General features: G+C 34.7%; 2 protein-coding genes across 15 annotated transcripts in view; one reads left to right on the top strand and one right to left on the bottom strand.

The window, feature by feature from the left end:
- Positions 1-11765, top strand: part of LOC149804783 (dehydrogenase/reductase SDR family member 7-like) — a 34162-nt gene extending 22397 nt beyond the window's left edge. For all 3 annotated transcript variants that reach the window (XM_089944551.1, XM_089944546.1, XM_089944554.1), the window contains exons 6-9: positions 355-401; positions 2872-2991; positions 5610-5779; positions 8914-11765. In XM_089944551.1, the coding sequence (XP_089800677.1) occupies positions 355-401; positions 2872-2991; positions 5610-5779; positions 8914-8971 (395 nt within the window). In that variant the 3' untranslated portion in view covers positions 8972-11765. The remainder of the gene's footprint in view (positions 1-354; positions 402-2871; positions 2992-5609; positions 5780-8913) is intronic.
- Positions 11766-19840: 8075 nt separating this feature from the next.
- LOC149804782 (uncharacterized) overlaps positions 19841-27181 on the bottom strand; it is a 41845-nt gene continuing 34504 nt past the window's right edge. For 9 of the 12 annotated variants that reach the window (XM_089944527.1, XM_089944530.1, XM_089944483.1 and 6 more), the window contains 3 exons: positions 26091-26360; positions 24265-24370; positions 19841-22400 (listed from right to left, as the gene is read on the bottom strand). In XM_089944527.1, the coding sequence (XP_089800653.1) occupies positions 22283-22400; positions 24265-24370; positions 26091-26360 (494 nt within the window). In that variant the 3' untranslated portion in view covers positions 19841-22282. Of the gene's footprint in view, positions 22401-24264; positions 24461-26090; positions 26361-27181 lie in introns of those variants that run through there. The other 3 variants (XM_089944498.1, XM_089944535.1, XM_089944541.1) reach the window with 3 other exon arrangements.

Genomic DNA, 27181 nt, shown 5'->3' with positions numbered 1-27181 from the left:
ATACTAAAGTCATATAAAAAGGTTACTAACAGCTGCCTCGCTGGGTGCTCAGCATGAAGTGGTTAGTGTTAGGACTGGTCGGCCTGGTGTCAGGATAATGTGACTGGGTGGGACATCATGCTGCATGTCTGCAGCATGATGCCGTAGTGCTAGACATCACTATAAACTGCCACACTGCAGACATTGTAGCGATATAACTGAAAAATTGTTAAAAGCTATGTTTAAAAAAATCCAGAATTCCAAATTATCAGCAGGATGACATTGTTTTGGTTCTGTACAATTTTTGTTGATGTGCAGTCGTGATATCATTTTGATTCTGTACTGTTTTTATTGATTTGAATTCGTGCTCTGCAGGTGTTCCAGGATCAGCTTCATACACTGGATCCAAGCATGCACTTCATGTAAGTCTGGATTCTAATACTCTATTTTTAAACTCTTCCAAGTAATCCTTTTCTCATGATAAACAAACTTAAATTTTGAATCAGACTCTAATATCTGGAAAGTCAGCCATCATATATGGAGAATTGTAATAAACATTGTTTGAATTATCAGCATTTATAAACACTATATCAAAGGTTTATACAAAATTGTGTGGCATAATTGGCAAATTTATTTAGTTAAAAAGTTCCAACATCACTACGCTGGAGCAAGTATAACCTCTCCATGATAGATGTATGGAAATGACACAGCTATGGAAAAGTGAACTTGCTTAAGTGGAGACAGTAATGTTAGAGGTTCACAAAAGAATAAAACATAAAGAATCATTTTAGGGAGATTGAAGAAGAATTTTTAATAACTAATTTTGATGCCTGTATCCGACCTAAAATGCTATTTTGGCCGTTGATGGTTGAAAGGAAATAAATAAACAGATTTAAAGATCATCAGCAAAGTTCAGCATTTACTTTCCACAGATTCTAACCTTTTTCATTTGTCTTAAAGAGATTATTAAATACATTAAAAATTTAAATTTGTTTTTTTTTTGTTGCTTGTAATAAAGAGAGATTAAATACATTAGAAAGGAAAATATAAAAGCAAAGTTTCATATTGAACTGAATATTAATCAGGATTGTAAAAGAACCACTGTAACATATTTCTGTAAATAATCTTTCAGAATGTTTATATGATATGTGCCCCACATACATTTCTCCTTGATTATTAGGTGAGTGAACAGTAATAAAAGAAGAAATGTGCTTTTGACTAGAAATTATTTGGCTGTATGGAAGGGTGTTACTTATTTTTCATACGTTTATTTCATTTGCTTTCATTTTTCTTTCAAATTTGTTACCTCACTTATATGAAGTTAAAAGTCTGTGTTGGTGTATACATTTTTATAAGGATACATATATCAGTCTCACTGCATGTCAACAATTGTTTTTTCTTCCTAGGTCCTAAGCAACAGTTTGGAGTGGGGAAGGGGCTAATGGGGCTAGCTTTTAAATAAATCATTTTTTACTCATGAGAGGCTAAATAGTACGTTGTTCAAACTTTGATGAAGATCTTGATACATTTTTCTAACAATTGAAAATGACTTTCAGCATCTATATTGCTTCTGGGAAAAGTCAAATATGGAATGGTTATGCAGTGTCAGATCATGGCCTTCATGATGGTAGATGACATCTGTGTTTTCTCATTTTGCCTTAAAAAGGAATTATACTTCAGTACCAGTCCTATCTTTACCATTCCAACTCCCACTGTAATCACACCTTCCTGCATTACAAGTAGATGTATGTAGCAACTCCTTCTTCAAAGAAACTTTGCTGATGGTCACAACTTAGCCAGTATCTAACAAAGATGAATTAAGCAGCCTCATGCAATTCAGCGGTGTCTAATAGCCATTGTTCTTCAGCACTCATCTTTGATTTACCTTACTTCTAAGAAATAATTTGTTGGCATGTTTTGTGTTTGTCTTATGGTACTAATTCACATGTATTTTGCCCATTTTTCATATATTGTTTTATAATAATGTCATGTAATAAATAGATTATACTCTTTATGCTCAGATTATGCTTTTTCGCCACTTTTAAGAGCAATAATTACCATTAAGAATGTCGCTTTTATTGTTATATGTCATTTCTTCCCAGTCATGGGGGGCAACATTTCATATGGCAAATTTATCTTAGTCAGAATCTATATTTTAACTGCTAATTAATGTTAAAAATGGCTGCACTAAACAACTGCAAGTTTTGTTTAGGTGAGTTATGTAATTGTTGAATACAGTCTATTTTTTTAAATGATATAATCAAAAAGCAAGCCTGGATATTTGTATTGTCTGAAACTATGTAAAAGTCCAATGACTGATGAAAACAAAATATTTAGAACTGGTTCACAACACTTTGACATTTGAATTAAATTGTTTTATCTTTCAGGTTTTATATAGATGTCCTTTGTTTAAACTTTTGTTTCATAATTGTAAATAGATCAAAATAAAGTTTTGGTTATCATATTAAAATAATTGTTAATTACCTGAGTGATGGCTTTAGAGAAGAAAAAGATGCTAACATGTTGATTTCTTCCCAAACCTATTTCCTCATCTATCAAATTTTTTTCTTCAGTTTTCAGATGCTCGTTTTTCCTGTCAGTTCATAAGACTAAAAACTATTTTTATTTTGAAAGATTTTGGACACTGAACTTTGTGTGGGTTTTGGTAAATAATTATACTTCAGAGTCAAATGAAAAGGATGATTATTTCTTTTTTATTAATAATTATTTCTAAATCTGCAAAAATAATTAATCAAAATTGGACCAAATATCACATACAATATAGTGAAGAGTGAACGAAAATTAAAATGTTATAATTGTGTGATCATTTGACCCTTCTGTAAATTTTTCTTTGCATTAATAACATTGTTTCACAAGTGCTTTGTTTTTCAGGGTTACTTTGAAGCACTGCGTATCGAGGCGGCAGACCGTGGGATAACAGTAACCATGTTATGTCCGGGTCCAGTGTTTTCCAACCTGCTGGAGATTGCCTTCACAGAAACACCAGGAAAGGTTGTAATTCAGCATTAAAATAGATAATTTATTTAACTCTTTACCTTCTGTTAATGCATATATGCGATGCTAAAAATAGCCTTTTATCTCCAGAGACACATATGTAAGCTGTTAATAATACTCTTTCTGTCCCTTTTGGCTCATTTCTGGCCAAGGGTTGGGAAACCCGAGATGCATATAAATGTTTCATATTTAAGCTTTGCATTGGATGAAATTGCAAACATCCGGTATTTTTTAATGATATTTAGCCAATGAAAATAGTCCTTACATAAAATGATGAAAATGTTCTTTTAGTAGTTTTACGTTTTACAGTATATAAGTAGGAATTTCCCCTTAAAACGAGATCAGTTGTCAAAGTAAAACAAATGGCAACATTCATGTATTCCGACGATGATTTGGTTGAATGTTTTGAAGGATTTGAAAGTGATGACATTGCAAATGACATTGCCTTTAATGATCAGATTCAAGATAAAGGATTGGACATTAGTATAAGTCCTGTTTTGAAACCTGACATTTCAGGTTTTTCTCATTCTGAACATGAAACTTGTGATGATCTTTTCTGGTCAGAATATGTGGGGCCGGTACACATGGGACTGTTACATGTGGGTGACTTTACAGCAGATTCAGGCCAGCATTTAATTTAGATGAAAATGCAAGGGAGATTTCATTTTAAAATCTTTTCCCCAAGAAATATTCTGGTTGTGCAAAATAGTGGTGGGAAAAGTAGTCTAATATACATTATAAACACAAGAAATATCTTGAGATATATTATTTATTATGAATATGTGAATATAAACATTGATTCTTGAGGATTGTATGTATGGTAAGTATTTAAAATATTAGTTTTTATTAAATTACATCACTATAAACTGTCACACTGCAGACATCATAGCGATATGACTGATTTTTTTTTTAAAGCTACGTTAAAAATTCAAATCACACACACACACATTAAATTACATTAAATTGCATGGGACAAGAAAATGTAGTCAGCATGTGCACTAACTCAAGAAGCTCTCACTCAGGCAGACATTATGATGCTCTGGGGTTCAGCCTACAAACAGCTGCTAGAAGGCAGGCTGCTTATCAGGCTTAGTAGGCAGGGCAGTAAGTACTAGCAGAAGGTAAAGAGTTAAGTCATACCCATATTTTCAATTAACCTTTTGGACCATTTCAGGCTGTTCCATTTGATCCGATGCAGGACTTATCTTGGCCACCACACCCATTGTTTTGCATGGCATGAATAATTTAAAATCATCTTTTTATCAATTTCAAGTCTTCACTTAAATTTGGAAGACAGTGTTATCTTCAGAACAAAAGAAATACTGCAGTTTCCTTGTGCAAAGAGAATCTCAACAATAACAAGTCTGGGTGTGTGAGTTACCAACACAATCTATCATATTGTACTTCACACAGATGCAAAACAACCGCCATGGTCACAGGAATTTGTTTTTGTTAGTCAAAAATTAAAACTATTGATAACACCCATTCATTTTCTATCAAATATTAACTAATTTACACAAGGTGACAAACTTGTGTGGTTTGGAATCTGCCCCCTTGCCAGTACTCTGCTAATTTTATTTATCCTGTTGACATGTTCAATCACTGATTACGCATATCAACATAAAAAGACACATTCAAACTTGGTCCCCATATATGATTAGAGTACTTTACAGATTATTTAATAACCACTTTTGCGCAAAGTTTCTTTGCTGCTTTGTATTTACTTGGATTTGTATCTACATGGATGAATCTAGATGGCAATACTTCCTGTGTGTCATCAAGGGAATAAGCTACATCAGGTTCTTATTGTTGGTTATTGTTTGTGCTGGTCGGGAACAAACAATAACCACCAATCAGAACTGAATGTAACATAATTCACTGCATGACACAGCAGAGGTGTAACCATCAAATTCGACCTAAGTTGAAAGTAATAGAGAATCCTCAAGTAAAAGTTTTTATTAAATAATGAATAAAGTACTTCATTTTGCATAGGGAACACATCAGTTTTGCTGATAATGCTGATGGGATATAACAATTAGCATGAAATCTGAGTGGAGCGGGTGGTGCAGATTACAAACCAAGTGACCTTGTGCTAATTTTTGAAGGTGAGTGGGTGTTGTCTATAGTTTTTTTCTGATTAACTGATAAAATTGAGTTCTTGTACCAGTGACAACTGTCTCAGATGAATTCTCAATTTAAAATAATAAAATGCCAATGACTAATAACTATTCAAAGCTGCTGAAGATTAAAGTAACTTGAATATGGTAATTATCATTTTATATTGATTCATCATCTCTTGTATCGTTATGTGTATTAATATGGAAAAACTGTTGATGCATTGATATATTGATGATGAATCATTGCACCCCTATTCGCAACATTTGTTTTCATATATGCAGTCAGCAAGCATTGGTGGAAATTGTTGGTCGAGATCTTTCGACAACTGCTCTAGCATTTGTCTTTCAGGCAGACATCAGCTATGTGAGTGATCTCTAGTCTACATAGGCCTCTTGTTTTCAGTGTGTTATTTCAGAGCAGCTTCTTGAGCTTAATATTTTTAAAGAAGAGAAAACAGAGTAATACATCCATGTTACTTTACATTTGCATGTCGCCAGAATTTGGGTGGAAAGATGGATGTCACAAAAGAGAAGCGGATGCCAACCAAGCGGTGTGCTAAGCTGTGTGCTGTTGCTATAGCAAACAAAGTTCAAGAAGCCTGGATTGTATTTGAACCAACCCTATTTTTCCTTTATTTGTCACAGTACTTCCCAAACTTGGGCAGATGGTAAGGAGCTAGGTTTGAAATACATAAAGTTCATTAACAGTATTGTTCAGAAGTTTTTGAAGATGAAACCTGAGCTTGAGATCAAAACCCCAGTAGTAGATATTTTACCTGGAGTAATTCAAGGTCAGTGAAATTTAGGAGAGGAGTTGAAGTTAAGTAGTTTTAAAAGATCTGTGGTTCTAATTTTAATCTTATAGAAATTATAAAATGTCAAAATTTTGGGACTTGAAGATTGAGCTTGAGTTCTATACTTGAAACTTTGGAGAATATGCGGCCAGGATTGACTTTAATTACTAAAACAAGGAATATAACAGTTTCATAAAAAAAAATTTATATTAAAGTCTTTGAAAAATTTCTCTGCAATATCTTTATATTAATAGAACTCTAGTGGTACATATTGGTTTGCCTTGCAACAAAATCTCTTATGTACCTGTAATGCCTCTAATTTAATTTCTTGAGGACTAAATGATAAGTCCCCTCTTAATAATCATGAAGTCTTGTATGCTTCATTAAAAATTTTGTTTGCATGTTTACTCTTTTTCAAGTTATTGGTAATGTTGACTGCTAGATCTTTCACTGATATAAAAAATTCTAGTCGTTGCCTGTTAGTCTATAGCCATGCTTGATGGGTTCCATCTTTCATGTGGGCATCATCATATTGCATTTAACTGGCTGGAATCTTATTTCCCCATTCTCCTTGTTTGTTGGTGTCTTTCAGCTAAACAGTCACTACTGGTATGACTCTTGCAATAAAATAGTCATCTGCAAATTTCCTTATATCAGAAGAAATATATGCAGCTGTATCATCAAGATTCAAGGAGGAACCTCTAGCTAGTGTTGAGTAGGTCCTAAGGACCATTAGTCCAGCCCGCATTTTTCTCTCCTTTGACAGTTCATATACTAAATGAAATCATCAGTCCTATTGTACTTAGAGTGTAGACAGATATTGGCAGTCAAAATATTGAAGCATAATTGCCCCCTGAGGGGACTTAGAAATATATTCTCTGTTTATGTATGCATATGTTTGTTAACACACAAGTATCCACATTTTCTATTTGTTTCAATCAATTGTTTTGTAAAGCTTCACACAGAAAAGAACATTGATGTGTGTGTGTAACAGTTTTCCTGTATTTCTTAGAGCCATTGACCTAATATAGAGTGCCTTATGAATTGTTAACACTCTAGCATTCACATTGCTATTTGATTTCAATCCCAGTTTTTGTAACATTTCATTTTATTAAGACTTGGATGAGTTTGATGACCAATGCATGCTGACCATATTGTAAAGAGCTATGACCCTTGATGGACTTAGATTGGGCATCCTAATGTCCTGTTAACAGTCTTTCATCAGATCTTTTTCTTTTTGATTTCAATCAGATTTGATATAAAATTGCATCTTCACAAGGTGTTCAACGAGTGTGATGAACATGTGATCTACACATAATAGGTACCATGATGGCCTATACTCCAGCATTCACCTCTATATATTTTGGCAGAATTTTATGGAGTTATTGCTCTTTGAGTTGGCACACACTTTCATAATGAGGCTTTTATACTGTGCCTTATCCTCAGTTCAGCCTGAATTTGATGGCATGAGACTATGTATGTTTATGGAAACTTCATAATTTACCTTAAGAAGTAAATTCAGTATTTTTGCAAAAAAAGATATTTGTATATGCTGGTCTATAGTATTTATTTATTGGGTTGCATCATGTACTCCAGGATGAATAATTTGTTATCATTTTAGTTTCTCATTGTTATCCAACTGTTTGCATGCATGGTGTCCCCCCATCATTTCAAAGAAAGGGAGAGGACATAGCATCTGCGCCTTTGTGTATCTGTCACGTGATTGTTTGGTTTCAGACCTTAAGCCATTTGTGATTTAGAAATTTAACTTGGTATGCTGATATATCATCATTAGTAGATATGTTGCATACCAGACCTGGGTCTTACCTTCAAGGTCAAGGTCATAGTTCGATATTTAAAGTTTCATCACTTTCCTGTCTGCTCCATAACTTAAAAGTTATTTAAGATTAAGGGTTGAAACTTAGCATACTTATATGTCATCACAAGAAGGTTATCTTTCTTTCCCTTTCACCTTATAATACTGAGCCTATTGAGATTAATGAAAATTGGTATAATTTTATACATCTTTCTTTTTCTTTATACTTTGATTTCCTCTCAATAACTTAAAAACTGAGATTCAGGGATGCAATTTTCGACATAAGTATATGTCATCATGAGTACATATGATGCATACACCACATTCTGGGGTCTTATCTTAAGGTCAGTGTCATGATGCTATATGTTGAACTTTTTTATTATATTTTTCTTTCCACTATATAATTTTAGAGCCATTTAAGATTAAGTGACGAAAATTATTATAACTATATATCATCACTAAAAGGTGTGCCTAATAACACATTGCAAATTGAGGTCCTATTTTCAAGGTTAAAGTCACAGATTAAAATGTTACGTGTCAGTCACATTTGACCTTATGCTTTCTAACTAAGCGCTGATTTAGATAAAGCATGAAGATTGGTATGCTTGCATGTTGTGACATTAAGATGTGTTGTATTACTGCATGTTCAGGGTATTATCCTCCATATCAAGGTAACAGGTCAGTCTGTTAAGGTTTTTTTTGTGTTTTTGTATTGTATCATAAAAGCTGTTCTAGGTACTGGGATAAACCTTGCTAGACCTCCACTTGTCAGTTTGATGGCAGCTCATGTATCACAATCTAAGTCATTGTCTTAAAGATCAAGGTCACTGATAACCTTTATATGCCATTTGAGATGTGAAACTTGGCTACTTTTCATGTCTGCTCTGTAACTGGTCACATTTTAGTATTGTGAGTGACCTCACTGTGAAAGGCAGGGGAGCAACTTCACTGAATTTATCTGTTTATATTTTTAATGGCAGTATTTAATTCCAGAATTATTGGCTTTGAGATCTTGTATACTTGTGAAATGTTTAAGTATTAACAGTAATGAGGCTGTTCCTTCAGGTGGCACACATGAAAATTATCCACAAACAGAATTAAATACCATCAACTATTCTTACATCTTTTACTAAAAGCTGGAGTTTATAGATTGCATGTTTTATTTATTTACTTTTTTCAAATTTCATTTCAGGATTGGAATGAAGGCTGGTATGAAGATTGTAAAGAACATTCGTGAGGGAAAAATGTGAATGTCAGTAGGTCTTGGCTCATCTTAAAAAACCTTTGGATGAAAATGTAACATATTAGCATAGCCAGAAAATGGTCCTTTGTCATCCAAAAATTGTCATTAGAAGTTAATTTTATTGTTAGTGATGGGCCCTAATGCCAGTCACACTTATATGATGGTCTAGCATTTGTTATCCATCATGTGTCGTTTTACACAAGTAGTTGATCATGATAACTGAAAATTTCGGTCATGTCTCAGATGAGTGTGTTTGTCTACATTATATGGCCTTGCAATCGGTGATCAGGTTTTTATACCCCCACTGCTTGTAGTCCATCCATCCAAACTAAGAACATTCTTAGCAAGACTTTGCAAAAAAACAAGCAATCAACATGTTTATTTGCTAGCATATTTGTATCCATACATAGAAGACAAAATTAGATTTTCTGGCCATTACAGCATTATTGCCAGTGTTTGTACACATTTTTTAAGTTTTGTTCAGCATTTCTTCACAAATTCCTGACTATTGCAAAGAAAGTGACATGGGTTGGAGACAGTGAATGTGCAAGTTATGTTTTTGCACATTAGCATTAGTAATCCAGTCTTGTAGAATATATAATCTAGAATATATCTGTGTAAAAGGAAAATATTTGAATATACAGAAACAGGAAAGGTGTACATGGATTGTTGACCATGTGGATTTGTATGGACTATTCAATTTTGTAACAGGGCAGTGATTAAAATGTACATTAGAGTTATAAAATGATTGGTCTGATGTTCTGCATATGTTCATGATTTTTAAATAAGATTTTAAGGAAAAAGAAAGTGAATTGTAAAATCATGCCTCTGTTATTTATTCAGTTTTGTTTTCATAGGAGGCAACGTTCCATGTTTTCCTCAATACTTCACAAAGAAAATCATAAATAATATATATTTGTACATTTAGATGACAGTGTCTATGTGAGTCATGCTACTTTTGTAATATTCAATAGTATGTGAGTCAGTCTTCTGTAATTAACAATATCTATGTGAGTCTTTCTTGTAGCAGTATCTATTTAATTAACAGTATCTGATTCATTCTACTGCTGTAATATTCAGCTGTCTTGTGAGCCATGCTACTGCTGTAGTGATCAACAGTATGTATCTGAGTCATTCTCCTGCTGCAATGTTTGACATTTTCTTTGTTAGTCATGCTACTGCTGTAATAAATAACAGTATCTGAGTCATTCTACTACTGTAATATTCAACAGTGTCTTTATAAATCATGCTACTGCTGTAATGATCAACAGGATCAGTATGAGTCATGTATGTATCATTCTCCTGCTGTAATGTTCGACAGTTTCTTTGTAAGTCATGCTACTGCTGTAATGATCAATAGTTTGTATGTATCATTCTACTGCTGTATTATTCAGCTGTATTTGTGAATCATGCTACTGCCATAATGATGAACAGCATGTATCGGAGTCATTCTACTGCTGTAATATTCAGCTGTGTCTTTTTTAGTCATGCTACGTCTGTAACAGAGTATGTTTATGAGTGATTCGACTACTGTAATTATACGCTGTAATGTACTGCTGTGTGTGAGTCTTTCTACTGCGTAATATTCAGAGTATTATGTGAGTCATTCTGTTGCTGTAATATTCTACAGTTTCTTCCTCAAAATACATTGCAGTGACATAATATAATCTTAGAAGAGCTACTTCTACCTTGAAAATCCAGCCCTCACAGGCTTACAACTTTTAGCTAAAGAACTAAAAGTTATTTGCCAAGGTTGCAGATAGAGTGATCTCCTCTTGATCCTGGGATTGAAGCCAGATCCTGTGAATTTGTAACTACTTCCATTTGTGTGTTGAGTTGCATGCTTAGAGAGGCCTCACAAAATCCATACAAGCAGTTTGGAAGTTTTCTACCACAAAAACAAGTTAAAAGGGATTTCATCTTCGAAGGAAAGTATACACTTTAAATGTTCAACCTTTCTGTTCTTCCTTTCACCGACGACAAAGATTCCTAACTTCCTATGTTATCACTTTGCCATCTGAACACAATTAGGTACCTTTGGTACATACTTACATGGGTTGCAATGGCGTTCCCTTACAGTGTTATAACTATTAATATGTACATATCTGGTGTGTGATATAGAAAAGTCATTTAATATTGGTGTATAATTTCTGCCAGAGTTGGGACACACACATTTCAGTTTCTGTATTATCTTCCCTTAGTGTCTGATTCATAGTCCTATATGTGACGCTTTACTGATTTTAAAGCATCATGATCTCCCCTTTTTGCAGTGATTGGCAGCAAATCCCTTGAATAACTTGGTTACTGCTTCTGCACGACATAAAGGCCTCACAAAATCAATTGCCAAAGTTCTGGAAGTTCTACACTTACAAGTTGGAGGATTCTTCACTTGAAAACAAATTATACTCAATCTAATATTTCCAACTTTTTGTTCTTCCTATAATGACAAAGTTCTGCCTTTACAGCTTTATCATTTTGCAGTCATTACACCCATAATAGTATTTATGTACTTTTATGAGTAGCCTATGTGACACCTCTCATAGATATTGCTATAGTTACCGTATGTACTTGCATTAAAGCCAAATAATTTAGGAAAAAATAAAGCCCTGGAAGAAGAGGGGTCAGCTTATCTGCGGGCCAATGTGTAAACTTAACAAAGTTTAGGTCTTTTTGTTGACTACTGTAATGGCTGTAAATCTTGGGACACAAAGCAATAATTTGTTACGTGTCCTAAGACATAGGCATGCAAAACAATGTAACTTTAGGTGACCCGACAATTATTAAACTGTTATAAAGTACTATGATTGATTTTATTATTTTGCATGTGCATATTTTCTGATTTCTCCAACACGAAGTTAAATAAAGGTAAATACAGACTTCATAATTTATGGGCCGGTTGGGTTTACCTGGGAGACCAGGTTATAATGTACAGTACTTACACAGTGCAAAGCATGCATAGCATCACTTAAATCCTTACTTATTCCCAAACACAGATGCAAATTTTGCTTTAGTCATTGTTTTGACCAAATTGCATTCTTCCAGATAACATTTCGGCTAGTCCTTAATAGCTGTTTCATTTTACATTGAATCATGCGCTCACGAGTTGCTCATTTTCAATGATATAAGCGATTCTACAAATTGAGGTAATATTTTTAAAAAGGTACACATTTATTTGTACAAGGCACATAACCATCATAATTTACATGTTCACATAGAATGGTAATAATAAAGGCTAAAATTCTCATAGAGATCAACTAAGATCAACATCAATCAATTTTAGTTTTGTGTTTTGGCTGAACAAACATAACTTAACACACAATGGAAAGCTTGATGTCTCTGCGTCTCCTATGTTGATAGTTGGTGAATTTGTCTTTTGTTTTCAACAGCAATACAGACCACTTAATCATTAAAACCCTGGAAGTGGCTTGTGTTAAGAGGGAATTTTGGCCGGCAACTATACCAGTACATTGATGTGTAATTGTCTTTTATTCCATAATATTAGCATGATTACCGTAGTTGTGCAAAACAGAATGTAAGTCATACTTATGAACTTTAAAAAAGCCAAGCAGGGAGACTGAATAAAAAAGATAGCAATTGGGATATAAAATCAGGAGGATTTTCATGCCATTTTTAAAGCCTTGTTTTCACTAAATATTTATCGATCTTATCAGTCCAATATGAGTAAAATTCGCAAAAAGACTAACCATTTCTCCCTGTGACATACCCTATTTCCCCCAGGACATGCCCTATTTTCATATTCTGGTCAGCTGTGGTTAAACTGCATGATAGCTAAAGATTAGTCTTAAATAAGCAAGAAAGCCAGCGCGACTAATTAAAAGTTAATCCATATCGATGCAACTATTTTGTGAAAACGACTGGCCCTCCATCGTAATTTAAAGAAACCATGTTCAACACTAATGTGTGTTATGCAAGCACCAGCAACTGATTGGCAAATAAAGGATTCCCAGTTTTGTTGAACTAAAGGTACCTAAATAGACAGCCTAATGGTACCATATTTTCATTCCTTCATTTAATTTAATGATTGTAAGTAATATTGGTACATATGGTATAAAATGCCAGGTGCTCACTCATGTTTCTTTCGTGGGAATGGCGCTATAACATATGGAGTTAACAGCATTCATAGTGATCATTTTGGGGATTGTAATCAATTCTGGACGATTTTATTGTTATGGTTTGTTGTTTGGTTATTTTTTATTTTTTGTATTGTTGTAGAGGTAAAAAAAATCATTAATTTACATGAATAATGATTAAACGTAACATTCTATTTAGTGAAGAAGCGAATTCTTTCTAGTAAAGTCATTATTTTGTCACAACAAAAATACACAGGTTATACAGCAGAACATGTAAGACTTTTCTTGTTTTGAAGAAATGAAAATTAAATAATGTAATAATCAGGAGTTCTCTGCAAAAATCTAAAGATATTATGAAATTGGGAGGTAGGCGTGGAGCAACCCCAAAAATGAGGAGCTTTTATTTCCTCCGTGAAAGTTGACAGGTGTGGTGTAAGGTTTCTTACATCAAAACAAACTACAGCTCAGTTTTAACGGTATTAGCTTAATTTTCTAAGCATTATTTCTGAAACACACACATATATATAGTTGTTGTTGTGGGGTTTAACGCCATTTTTCAGCACATGATAGGCTATGCATGGTGGCCAGTATTAATGGTGGAAGTAGAACCTGGAAAGAAACAACAACCCACGAGAAGCTACTGGCAAGCTTTCTCACATACCCACATTGGCCGAGTCCTAGGCTTGAACCCATGCAGACAGAGGTGAGATGGCAGTGATCCGTAACGGAGAGCACTTTAGACCACTGGGCCATATATGTATATATTGTCACTATACATGTATATTTCAAACTAGTCTTATTTGCATTTAAACAAAATTTGCATTGCTTAGTTTCTTTTAGAAATGTGTGGTACTTTACTTATGGAGCATCAGAGTGGGGTTACAGATGGGAATCTGGCTATAGCAACAGGTAAGTGTTACATCATTAAAATTAGTTCTACCTTCCCTGATTTTCATATTAGTAATGCTTTTTTGTTCTATTGCATTAATGAATTTGTCAGTGTGGTGGGAGGCTGATGGTTTCAAGCTGGTTTTTAAAAAGAGGTACTAACCTTTAAGGTTGGAATGTCTACTAGTTAAGTTGTGTCAGATTGGGTGACTTTTTGTGAATAGCTATTGGCCCCAAGAAAACATGGATGGACTCGGGCGTGCCAAAGAGTGAAGGTTTAAGGAGGAGAACTTAGTGTGCGACTGCAAAAATGTGTCATTCATAAAATCCTCAAATGACGGATGAGGTACAAATGCCCATGAGGTAGCATTAGTTCAGACCGCAATGACTTTATTCATAATGAATAAAAGGTATTTCTCAGTAAGGGACTGATAAGGCCACTTGATCATGAAGACATTCCACCTAGACATAAAGGATGCCAAAGTATTAGCAGAGACCTTAAGAAGAAGGAAAATACATTGCCTACTAGTCCTTCACCCTTTGGAAGCAGCCAAATAGCACCTAAAGCCTTAGCACCGTGTATGGTCCAGTCCTGATCATCCCCAGCACAGATATGACTGAGACTGTTTAATTCTGGGGATTCGACAAAGACCACAACACACAAGAGATTATATCTTGTCATAAGTGAGTGAGACACCAATCACTGCAGCTCAGAATATCTGATAAAAGTAGAAATATAAGGATCTAAACCATGGCTCGACCTTATGAGAACTTGAATGTGTGGAGAAGACTGCCCAAAAGCCTTTAATAGGAAAAACAGCATTCTCTCATTTCAAACAGGAATAGAATAAAGTTGGCCAATGCACTTTGAGAGGGACAGCTAGGATTAATGCGTTTCCTTCTCAATTGCAAATGGTCCTCCATTTTGTATCCGAGTCACCCCTGAAGGGTCATCAAAATAGTCTGAGCAATAGAGAGCCTGACTTTGTGGAGCACTTGCAGAATCATTCCAAAGAGTGGGAAGACACAAGGAAACAGTTGATCCCTTTGGTCTTTGTGAATGAGTCCACCAAGGGTATTTCCCCAATGTCTGAACAGGGAATCCACTGCAGACTGATGCAGAGACCATTTCGTGAGGATGGCTTAGCCACTCCTGGACAGACTAAACCAAAATATATATTTATGCCAGGAATATCATGAACTTGAGGGTAATCCCTTTCAATGTTGCCAGCCAAGTAACTTCCTAACCCCTAATACAAAAAGAACTAGCATGTGTGCCTTCTTGTTGTTTGAGGTATGCTACCACTTAAGTGTTGCTGGAAAGACTACCACAAAAACAACTCCTTGCTTGCTTGATGTATGCTGCCCTAATTTCCAAATTGTTTATGTGTAGAGTGATTTCTTTCAGGGACCATGAATGCTGAAGAACTAGTCCTTTGAGTTCTAAGTGAGTGCACCAACCCAAATCTGAACTCTAAGTGAGCCCCCCCTCTCTGAAACTGACATGTCCATGAACATATAGGAGTGAGAATCAGGGGTGGGGGGAGGTATGAGGACTCAAAAACCAGTCCAAGTTGTATCATGAACTTAAGTGGCAATGAAGTTCTGATTGTAGAGAAATCAGAGCTGTCTGGGGTTCCCTGTATACTTTTCAATTTGTCAGAAGGAGCAACTGGAGGGGGTACTCAGGCAGTCATTTTGGGGGAACCAGGTCTGCCACAGCATTCAAGGTCCCCAGTAAGAATAGGTACACATGAGCTGACAATGAAGTCATGGCTTCCAGAATAAACATGCCAGGTTTTCTGTCTATTCTGACCAGAGGGACACAAACTAATCTCCTGTTGTTGAGGAAATCATCCTCACATATTAAAAATTCTGAGATGGAACTAGCTCCAATTTATTTAGGTTTGCGATGAGACTCAGCCAGATCACTGTGGACCAGCAGGAAGACGAGTCTTGTATGAGGGACTATATAAGTTCATTATCGATAAACCAGACTTGGGATCCCTACTGACCTGAGGTAGGTGATGATTTCTCCCATTACTCGCTTACAGGTTCAGGCTGAAAAAGGTGGGCTGAATGGCAGAACACAGAATCAGGAAACCTTCCAGTTCAAGCTAACCTAGAAGAACTTCATATGAGGAGGAAAAGTTGGAATGCCAAGGTAATCATCCTGTGGGTCAATGGAGACAGTCCAATCACCAGGCCTTATTGCATTCCTGACTGAAGCTGTAGTTTCAATCTTGAATGGATTCTCCTGAAGAAACATGTTTACAGTGGAAATATCGATTATCAGCTAAAATTTTCTACCACTGTTGGATACCAGGAAAATCCAGGAATAGATGTCCTGAGACTGGTCATATAAACATTATCTCTTCAGTGCCCTTCTGTGAAGGGTGTGCACCTCTTCCCTTACCCACACCAGATTTGACTGGTAGAAAAGCATGGTGGTCCTTACCAGAGCTGGATGTTTCCATAACTGAAGCCACCGTTACTTTATTATAGAGAAGATCCACCAATCATCCATTATGCTTGACCAGATAGCTAGCCATGCATCTATGTGAGTTCTTGGAAGAGGGCTGGAGATGGAGTGAGTTCCTAGGACCGCTCCCTTTTCCATAGAAATGGAAGAGTAGCCTACAGACTTCCTCTTTGGGCATTTGCAATGACTTTGTCTAGCTACACACAGGTGAGAGGGAGGCTTGTGGGGTTCTTTCCTGGACTGTGAATCCTTTTAAAGGATGTTGCTGAAAGCCCAGAGGGGCAGTCAAAATGAACATGTGGCCAATTTCCATAGACATGAGGGATCTGTGTTGTTGGTCCTTCAGGTTTAGATGTGCCACAGATTGGAATGAAGCCTTCTAGGGAGCTACACTAAGGTTCTTTCTATGTTCCATGATGACTCTAGAAGTGTCCAAGCATCATCCCTGCGGAGGTGGAGTAACTCTGATAACAGTGCCATGGACATATATAAGGCATGTATAGAGGTTTTGTAAAATGCCTACAGCAAGTGCTGTAGCATTACTGGAATCATAGATTCCTCCTTCAGAAGACTGAAGGGAGCTGAAAAAAAAAGATTGGAATATGAAGCAATGGTGATGAGCAACCTAGCATTAAGTATCGCATATGCCACAAAGCAAACTCCTGGCCCCTACAAAACCTTAGAGTTCCCTAAACATAGCTGAATAGGGCAGCAAAAGGAGATATAGGCAAGAGGCAATTTTTCCCCCTTGAGAGTCTCTTGAAATGAGAGAGAATTTCCTTGTCCTCTGAGCGGGACTAGCATTTTGATTCTCTACTGATATCAATGAGTCTCCTTTTAAGTATACTAGCCAGAGTGACTTAATTAAAAGCCTAATATGTTTTGTATTATGTACTATACTATACTATAACTGTCATGACCATTCATTCAATGAAAAGGTGACTATTATAATCTTTTATTAACATAGCAAGCACATGGACAATAAACTTTTTCATTCAATATAACACTGAATTATGTAAGAGAAATTTAATTAGAGTTTAAAAACTTTGCTAGCTCGAGATATTTAGGCTAGAGAATTGTTAGCACCTGCTCAGTGACAATGCTTTGCTAAGAAAGATTTCATAATATTTTCAATGATTGTGCAACAACACAGTCATGAGTTCTTGCTACTTATTACTATTGAAAATCTATTATAGGTAACATTAGCAGATGTCATTTATGTTACATGTTTAATGGGAATTTCAGTGTGGCACAACCTCCTTTACCACATTATCATCCATTATAATGTGCCTCATTTCAGTGGGGCACAACCTCCTTTGCCACATTGTCATCCATTATAATGTAATATGCATCATTTCAGTGTGGCACAACCTCCTTTGCCACACTCATCCATCATAATGTGATGTGCCTCATTTCAGTGTGGCACAACCTCCTTTGTCACACTGTCATCCATTATAATGTGATAAGCATTGTTTCAGTGTGGCACAACCTCCTTTGCCACATTGTCATCCATCACAATGTGATGTGCCTCATTTCAAATCAGTTTCATATTTCAACAAACTTTTAAATGGCCAATGATAAGAAACTGTAACAAAATCTATGCCAAAGGACAATTTGCTCATGAGATAGTTCACCATCCTTACTGTAAGAAACAGTTCATATAGTTAGTGTCCTAAGCCAAAGGGAGACATAGTGCTTGAGTGGTTAAGGTTGTGACTCAGTTTTCATTTCATATCAAAGGAGGAAATGAAGTCATCAAAAGAACTAGAGAATATTCAATTAATGCAGTAAATTTAACCCAGAATGCAGTTATTTGTTCTTTGAATTTGTTCTCCTGGCTGTTTCAGATGCACACACATACCAACATTCCTATATGTTTAGATAACATTATGAAAACAAGAGTCATGAAAAGTTCAAAAACCAATAGATGACTGTGGATCCAACATGTTATCAGGTTAGCATTGTGAGTTTTGATATCAACAGGGTACCATTTGTGGAGTTGAGCGGTTTTTGCCCTCCCAAGTGCAGGTCTTGTGGATACAATAATACTAACAAATAACGAAATTTCCATGTTCCTTGCCACATGTTATCATGAAGCATCTGGTAAGGAATTATTAGTATAAAAATTAACCAGTCAGGGAAAAAACTGTACTATAGAAGGGTCAGTGGAGATTTAATTTTATGTCCATTGAAAAAATCCATATCTAGCCCTAACAGATGTATGTGCTGAACATATAAAAACATTCTGTGACCATTTAAACTATTTTTCAGCAGTATCATGACTGCTCCACTGGCCAAGTAGTTAGAGCATTCACCTCAGATGTGGGAGGTTGCAGGTTTGATCCCCAGCCGAGTCATACCAAAGACTTATAAAAATGATACTAACAGCTGCCTCGCTTGGTGCTCAGCATTAAGAGGTTAGTGTTAGGACTGGTCGGCCTGATGTCAGAATAATGTGACTGGGTGGGACATCATGCTACATGTCTGCGGTATGATGCCCCAGTGCTGGACATCACTATAAACTGCCACACTGCAGACATCATAGCGATATGACTGAAAAATTGTTAAAGCTATGTTAAACATCCAAATAACACACACACAGTAGTATCATGCTGATAATTTTAAACATGATTATACAAAGAAACAAGGTTACTATCCCAGTGCTAATTTATTTTTTGCCTGACTTTGTTTACTTCATGGTCTCTACAAATCTAATGTCAGAAGGCAAATAGTAAGCATTAAAGCTGATGGCAAGCAGGTGAATTATTTTACAGATCAAAGGTTTAGACTGATTCATTTTAATGTATAGTTTTAAGTACTATGCTACGAATTAGCATAAATTCAATATTATGTTGTCTTAATTACTATACTATCTAAAAACTTCTATTAAGGATTCTGTGAAAATATATGGCCTGGAAAATAGGTAAATGCTAGTTGATGTTGAGATTTGAAAATGTTTTTTTTAAAAAAATAATATAAAAACATTTAAATTTCTATCAGTACTTAATGTCTGTTTGATATGATTTGTCTGATGAGCAACACAATCTATATTTTGACACAGAGTGAAAGACTTGCTTTAAGAAGCATTTCGTATGACATAATTTAAGTACATATATATGTATTGGGATGCAACCTCAAAGAAATTACAAGGGATGCAACAACATAATGACCAAAGATAGCCAAATAAGAAAGCTGATTACTCCTTAATAAACAATTAACTCTTCCAAAAGGTCACATCAGTATTTAAGAATTTGATGCACTCAGACCACCCTGACAGAAAGTCAGGGTCAGGAGAGTTTGATGATGTTCTTCATCCAACTCAGTATTATTCTATTGCTTACAATAAAATTGGACTTAAGTTTTCCAGTGCCTTCCATAGAAAATGGTTTCAGGTAAGATAAGAACAAAGATAAAATAATTTTTTTAAAAATATCTTTATTTATTTTGATGTATTCCAAAATTTGAATTACTGCAAATATTGCACAATAATGACATAGAGAAATAACAATATATGACAATTTATTCAGAGCTTTCTACTCTGACCAAAATTCAATAAAAAAGAAACATATCAGTCTCTAAGATGGTAAACATAATATTTTCAGACTGTTATAACTTTAACTAGCAAACAAGATTCTAAATATTAGCTCTTAGCTCAGGTATATTCTATATCATATGAATAAATTTACCTTGAACATTTGCATAGCTTAATTCCTTATACAAAATTTGTTGGCACATTGCACTGCACAACACCTAAAATTCTTGTCTTTAACATGCATACCCTTCACTGATGATGCAAATGTATCCAATATTTGATTTCATGCAAGCAAAAATTACATTATTTGTTCTATATTTAAAAAAACTCTTTTCACCTTAGATAAGTTTCAGAAAAAGAAATAACACTCTATTTGCTAAGTGTTCACTGATTACACTAGTTTGACTGATATGCCAGAAGTAACAATAAACTTGAGAAAAAAAATTATCATAATATTAAGTGATGGATAAATTATAGTTTAACCCTTTACCCCATGCAAGCGTCTTTGGATGCCTCTACTCCATTCGCATGGAAGCGTCTTTTGATGCCTCTACTCCATTTGCATGGAAGCGCCTTTTGACACCTGCTGTAAACATCAGCCATTTTGAGTTGGTTTTCGTAGCGCCACTTTCAGGGAAAACCCCCCTATTAGATACTAGATTCATTTCTGCGAATGACAATTATATCAGATCACGTGGTTGCTGTTTATGCACCGGTTGATATCTGTTATTTAAAGTAACTGGGTCGTAATCTCCACTCTCCAAAATGGCAGTTGCGGATTTCATTCAGTACTTACGAAGTTTTCACGATTAGAATCACAACTATGAAAGATTCAATAACTTCGGTAGAGGCTCTGATATTGATGTAGGCAGCAATTAGTTTTTATAAATTATCAAATTCAGATGACTTAGTGATGTAGACGCAGACGAAAAACACGTAAATTACGAGTATGAGAAATGGCAGCTACGGTTGGTCTTGCGGCCTCACTGACACGACGGTGAACAAGTTCTTTCAAGATTTTAAAGAACATAAAAAATTCTTCTGTGAAAAATAATTACAAAGCTATAGCAATCAGACTTTACTCTTAAATTTTTCCACATATAATAGATGTGTACCAAAAATGTAAAATGGTTAAAATTGCTGTTAAACTACATTGCTTAACAGTTCACAGGCAGGCCTATGCGTATCCGGTCAACTAGGTAACAGGTGTTCTATTTATAGCGCGCTGCACTTTGTGACTATGCTCTATGGGGTAAAGGGTTAATAGTTCTTTTAATTGCTTGAGGTGATTAGAATTGTAACAAATATTCCTGAAATTAAAGTCTTCATTTGCATAATAAGCAGAGCCTGAAAAGCAAAATGTTGTCCACCCAAGGTTTAAAGTGACCTTACTTACCCAGAAGCTTATAATGGTGCCCAATGGGGTCAGTACTGGTTCAAAATGGTACTTAGACTGTTTTCAGGTGCAAAACTACGTGACTCAATATATGCATAAATTTAATAAATAATATGAAAATGTAATTTAATTTTATACTTTATGTCAAGAAAGTAGTTTTCATCTAAAGATCTGCAAGAAAAATGTTTAAGGTGGTCTAAAAATATTGACATGAATTGTTAAAATTATTAATATGTATGCAAAAATCAAGATGTAGAAAACCTTGCTATTTCTGTATTTTATTATAAGAATCTGAACAAAAGTTTTCTTTTCTGTCAGAAAATTTGGATTATGAGATTAGTGAACATTCTTGCATAATGAATTTTCAAATTATTGATATTCATGAAGAAATTCTTGTGGAAACTTTATCAATCTTTTTTCACACATGGGCATAGACCAAAGTCTTCTAGACAAATTGTTATCTGCTGGACACGTGGAATATGGTGTGATTATATATATATATATATATATATATATATATATATATGACTAATGGGAGTGAAATTGACAATATACTTCAGGATCTCACTAAGACATACAGTTATTATCCTTCCTTATCCACCCTCTTATTAACCCTTTGATTGTTTTACATTACAGCTAAGATAAAATAAAAATGACACAGCAACTGTTTTTCGAAATAAAAAGATCTGTTTAATATGCGCTGAAGTTGAGTAATTTTATGAACACCAGGCCTGCATCTACCCTTTTTGGTTCTGTATTGTACATACATGAGTGCGTGTGGTATTTAATTCAACAAAATGTATCCGGGAATCAAACAGATTTACATGTCATACAGTGATAATCATATATGTACAGTAGTAAAGAGTGCACAAATATAACAATTCCTATTTGTAACAATATGGACCAGTACCCTCTCTCCATATTTCAGATCAGGATCCCAGCCTATTCTTGTAAAATGTGGCCCCTTGACCTCCAACAATGTTGTCACCCTCTCCATCTATGATTAAATCTTCATCTTCCTCATTCAATCGAATCATTGAGAACTGACTGGAAACAAAATAACTCCTTGTATTTATTGTAAATAAACAGAATCAAATGTGAAATTCTTCTAAATACCTGAATAAAACTGGAATGCAGCAGACTTTTCATTAAGTAATTGCTTATCAGCAGCTGAGGAAACTGTAACAAATATATGATGGATATGATTATTCATTTACCATTTGCAAACTGCTAAAGTATGGCAAATCAACTTATCTTGAAAAGACTGGTTTTCTAATGTATTTCAGGTAAACTAAGTCATCACAGTAGCATATGAAAAGAAACATTATTGTGCACCAAAGTGTGTGTGTGTGTGTATCTGTGTGAATATCTGTATTCACAATTATGCATCATCGTTTATTGAGAATGTGCAGTTATCCTAAAATATTGGTTATTTTGTGCAGGAAAAGTAATGGATGCTAAAGCTAATGGATCTGGATTCAATTCTCAGCAGAGAACAAATTACAATTCTGTAAACTGAATAGTAATATTCTTTTCCATATATATATATATATATATATATATATATAAAGAACACTGGATCCAGCAAGGGATCACATGAGTCAGGGATTGATTAAGATAAATGCATTAACCTGACAACAAACAGTGCAAAACTTGTGTCAAGCTGGCCTGAGTGCTTTTGACTCTTTAATGAGTCTTTTCAAAGGCAAATACAAAACAGACAAGACAAACAAATAAAACAGAAAAACGGTTATGTTTGCAAAACTTTACATAGCTGTTTTCACAGGAAATAAACTTTAACTTTATGTTTCAACTAGTTTATTTCAACTTGTTGCTGATACTGTAAAATATCTGTATTGACCATGAGAGAGAGAGAGAATATATATATATATATATATATATATATATATATATGTATGTATGTTTGATTAGCAATTATTCATTCCTGTTTCATATCAGTCTTTCAGAATCAATGGTCAGAGGTTGCAGTTATGTTCATACACAAATTGAAAGGAATTATTTATTAACATTATTCATTGGAATTACAAAGTGCTCATTGACTTTTTGGACTAAAACATTAATTAAGATTAGTGAGAATTCATTCAAATATAGTCTGGATTGTATAAATGTAGTACATTGGGACAATCAAGACTATTGGAATTAATTTGAAACATTCTATATTTTGGACTTGTGATAAGATATTTAGGATTATTTGGAATATAATTCACAATACTGTAAGTGTCTTTCACTTTATACTTTAGAGAAAAAAATTATTTTTTGAATTTTATTAAATTTGTTATTTTCATTTCTTTCTGTTATAGTTTAAGTACTTAGAGTCATAACAGTGACAAGGCTCTTTTGCATTTAACTTGCCACTGATGCCCTATTTAACATATATTTGTGAGCAAGTGTGTATGTGTGTTTGTGTGTGTGTGTTATTTATTAGTTGAATTTAAACTTGTCAAATACGTTGTTTCCTTGAACTGGTAGCCAGTTGTGGGATGCAATAATTTTTGGTTGTGTTGGGGAGGTGGTTGGTAAAGGAAGGTAAATATGCATGGTAGTTGGTAGGAAAGAAAACCAGCAACTTTTGGATCAATACCATTGATTGCATAATGGAGGTGTTTATTATTGTATTAAGTTCAACTGAAGGAATCAATGGTCAGTAACTACCAAAGTTTGTGATAATTTATGGAAAAAATAACCAGCTAAATATCTAAAATAAGTAACAAGGATTCTGCATTTGGATACAGTTTGTGCTCAACTTCCACTACCTTTAGTATCTTGACTATCTAAAGAAAAGTATGTTGTCTTGCTAATTAGATTATCTAAAGAAAAGTATGTTGTCTTGCTAATTAGACTATCTAAAGAAAAGTATGTTGTCTTGCTAATTAGATTATTCTTAACTTACTGTACACCCCTCTTTTTCCTCCTTCTATACAGCACAACAAAGATGACGATGACAAGAAATACCATAATACAGGTCACTGTCACAGCCACTTTCATTTTTATGTTTGCTGGGAAGAAAACAGTACAATGCACAGTTCAATTTATTTATAAAAGTTGTACACAACTCCCTGGAAACAGGTCTTTATTACATGAAAAATCTAAAACAGAAAAATAGGTAATATTATTCACAAACAATAAAAGCACAAACAAACAAAATAAGAGGCATTATACAACTGCTGAGTTCTAGATTCAACTATTGGCAAAAAGGATGTAAAAATATTTACACTTAAATAACAGACATACTCTCACTCCATTTGGCTTACAACTGACATACTCTCCATTCGGCTTAAAATTGGCATTGAACCTTTTATGAGTACAGACCTAGTAATGAGTTTGTGTGTAATTTGGATTTTTAACATAGCTTTAAAAAAAATCAGTCATATCACCAGTTTATAAAATCAGTTTATAGTGATATCTAACACTGGGGTATCATGCCACAGACATTTTGCGTGATGTCCTATTAAGTCACATTATCCTGACACCAGTCTGACCAGTTCTAACACTAACCTCTTAATGCTGAGCACCTAGCAAGGCAGCTGTTAGTATCATTTTTATAAGTCTTTGGTATGACTTGGCTGGGCTTCGAACCCACCATCTCCTGCATCCAAGGTAAATGCTCTAGCCACAAGGCCACAGAAGCGGTTGACCTAGTATGAGCAAGTCTTAGTCATTATAATAAAATAACTGGCAAATTTTCTTTTTATTAATGGTGTAGTTTCCTCAATACCAAGGACCACTCTACACGAAATTGTGTGCCTCAAAATTTTTGTTATCTCCAGTAAAAGTTCACGCAAATATCTTTGTGATCAATTGAACGAGAGTACCATGAATGGTACATTACAGGCCTCCTCAGTGTTTCATAGTCCTCTATGTAGATAAATTAAATTTTTGCACATAAAACACTTCTTTTTTCAGTCACAATGATTTTCACCCACACACCTTAAATTTATAGGCTTCTTCCTTACACAAAGTGCAGCCACATTATTTAGTCCTGGTCTGTGATGTAGAACTAATGCTATTGTGCATAAAATCACGTTTCTTTTTTCAGTCAGTGACCTTGACATCTGACCTGTAAATAAATAGGCTTCTCACTTACCATAAATGCAAGCCATTCACAAAGTTTGGTCCAGGTATGTAATGTAGAACTAATGTGTTTGTGCAGAAACCATTTTTATTCCTTGACTTTTAACTTTGACTATTTCGCTCCAAAATCAAACTTTCTTACCTAAAGTTCAATCCATCCATAAAGTCTGTTAAACCATGAGATGAGGGAGAACGAGTCTTTGTGCAGAAACCAATTTTTCTCCTTTAAGTTACATGACCATGGTCTTTGACTTCTTGAGCCAGAAATTGATATGGTTTCCTCCTTACCCACAAATGCAAGCCATCCACAAAGTTTGGTAAATGTACATGGTGGAGAACTCTAGATATTATGTGAAAATCATTTTTCTCTTTCTGTCACAGTGACCATAGTCTTTGATCTTTTCACCCAAATACAGATAGGGTTCTTCATTACCTTAAAATGCAAGCCATCAACATGTAGATGGTGGACATCTTAAGTTACTGTAAAGAAATGAAATTGGTAACAGATGGAGGGACATATGGGAATAAACTTTTAATATAATTCACCCTGCCTGATGGTGGGCATAATTATAATGCATCCTGTCTTATGGTGGTCATAATTATAAGACATGAAAACATCAGAAATTTTATTAATAAGTTACTAACCTTCAGTTTTAAGCTCAGTTTTACTACTAGATGTGGAGGGTTTACCATTATATGAGGAGGATTTACTAATATCCGTAGGGCGAACAGTCGGGTGGCAACAGTAGCTGCCACACTCTTTGATGATAGTGTAGTTGTTGTGTCCCAGAGTAACTGTAGTATTAGTCTGTAGCAGAGTCTTATAGGCCTTCATCATTTTGTCTTTCTGCTCACTGTCAGCAGCAACAATAGTAGCATGCAATGCTGTACCTCCACAGCAGGCAATATAAGTGTCTGTAAATATGTAAAGCATATCTAAAACATAACAAACCTAACATAAAAAACAGACATGAAAGAACTATTTTGGTAAACATGTATTCATTCCTATCTTAAGATCAGTCTGCGGAATCATTATTAGTTGTTTTTATATATAATTTGAGAGGAACTATTTATTTATTTATTGGAATTACAAAGTGCTCATTAACTTTTGAGACCTTGAGATTATAGAGGACTCATTCAAAGACATTCTGGATTATATCATTGTGATAAATCTGGACATTCATGATTACTGGAATTCATTTGGAACATTCTATACGTTTGGACTTGCAATAGAACATTTAGGATTATTTAGGATTTAATTCAAAATATTGTAAGTGTTTCTTAAATTTACACTTTGTAACTTAGAAAAATAAATCGTTTGTTGAATTTTAATTAAACTGTTGGTTTCACTTCCTTTCTGTTACATATTTTAATCTCTAGAGTCATAACACCCTTCAAACGATTGACACTCTACTAGCCGAAATGAATTTCAGAAATTCTGGATTAGACCATTTCTTTCTTTTACCTGCTCAATGTTGAAAACATTTCTTATATTCTTCAACAATAACAAGATTTTCAAAATTTGCTGCTCAGGTGGACATACTGAATATGAGACTGGCACAATTTTTATTGAGGAACCAAAAGACTTAATTTAGGACCAACAAGGCATCATAAGAAGTCTTCAGGAGGAAATCCCAAGTTAATATCGCTCTCTGTTTAGGGTCAATAACAATAATGTGATTTTCGTGATGTCATGGTGGCCATATTGAATATCAGATTGTCATCATTTCCATTTA

Source organism: Sinohyriopsis cumingii, chromosome 2 (assembly GCF_028554795.1).
Source record: "Sinohyriopsis cumingii isolate HCF-2022 chromosome 2, ASM2855479v2, whole genome shotgun sequence".
Classification (NCBI taxonomy): Eukaryota; Metazoa; Mollusca; class Bivalvia; order Unionida; family Unionidae; genus Sinohyriopsis; species Sinohyriopsis cumingii.
The sequence above is the reverse complement of the archived record's forward strand: the minus strand, read 5'-3'. Positions and strand labels throughout refer to the sequence as shown.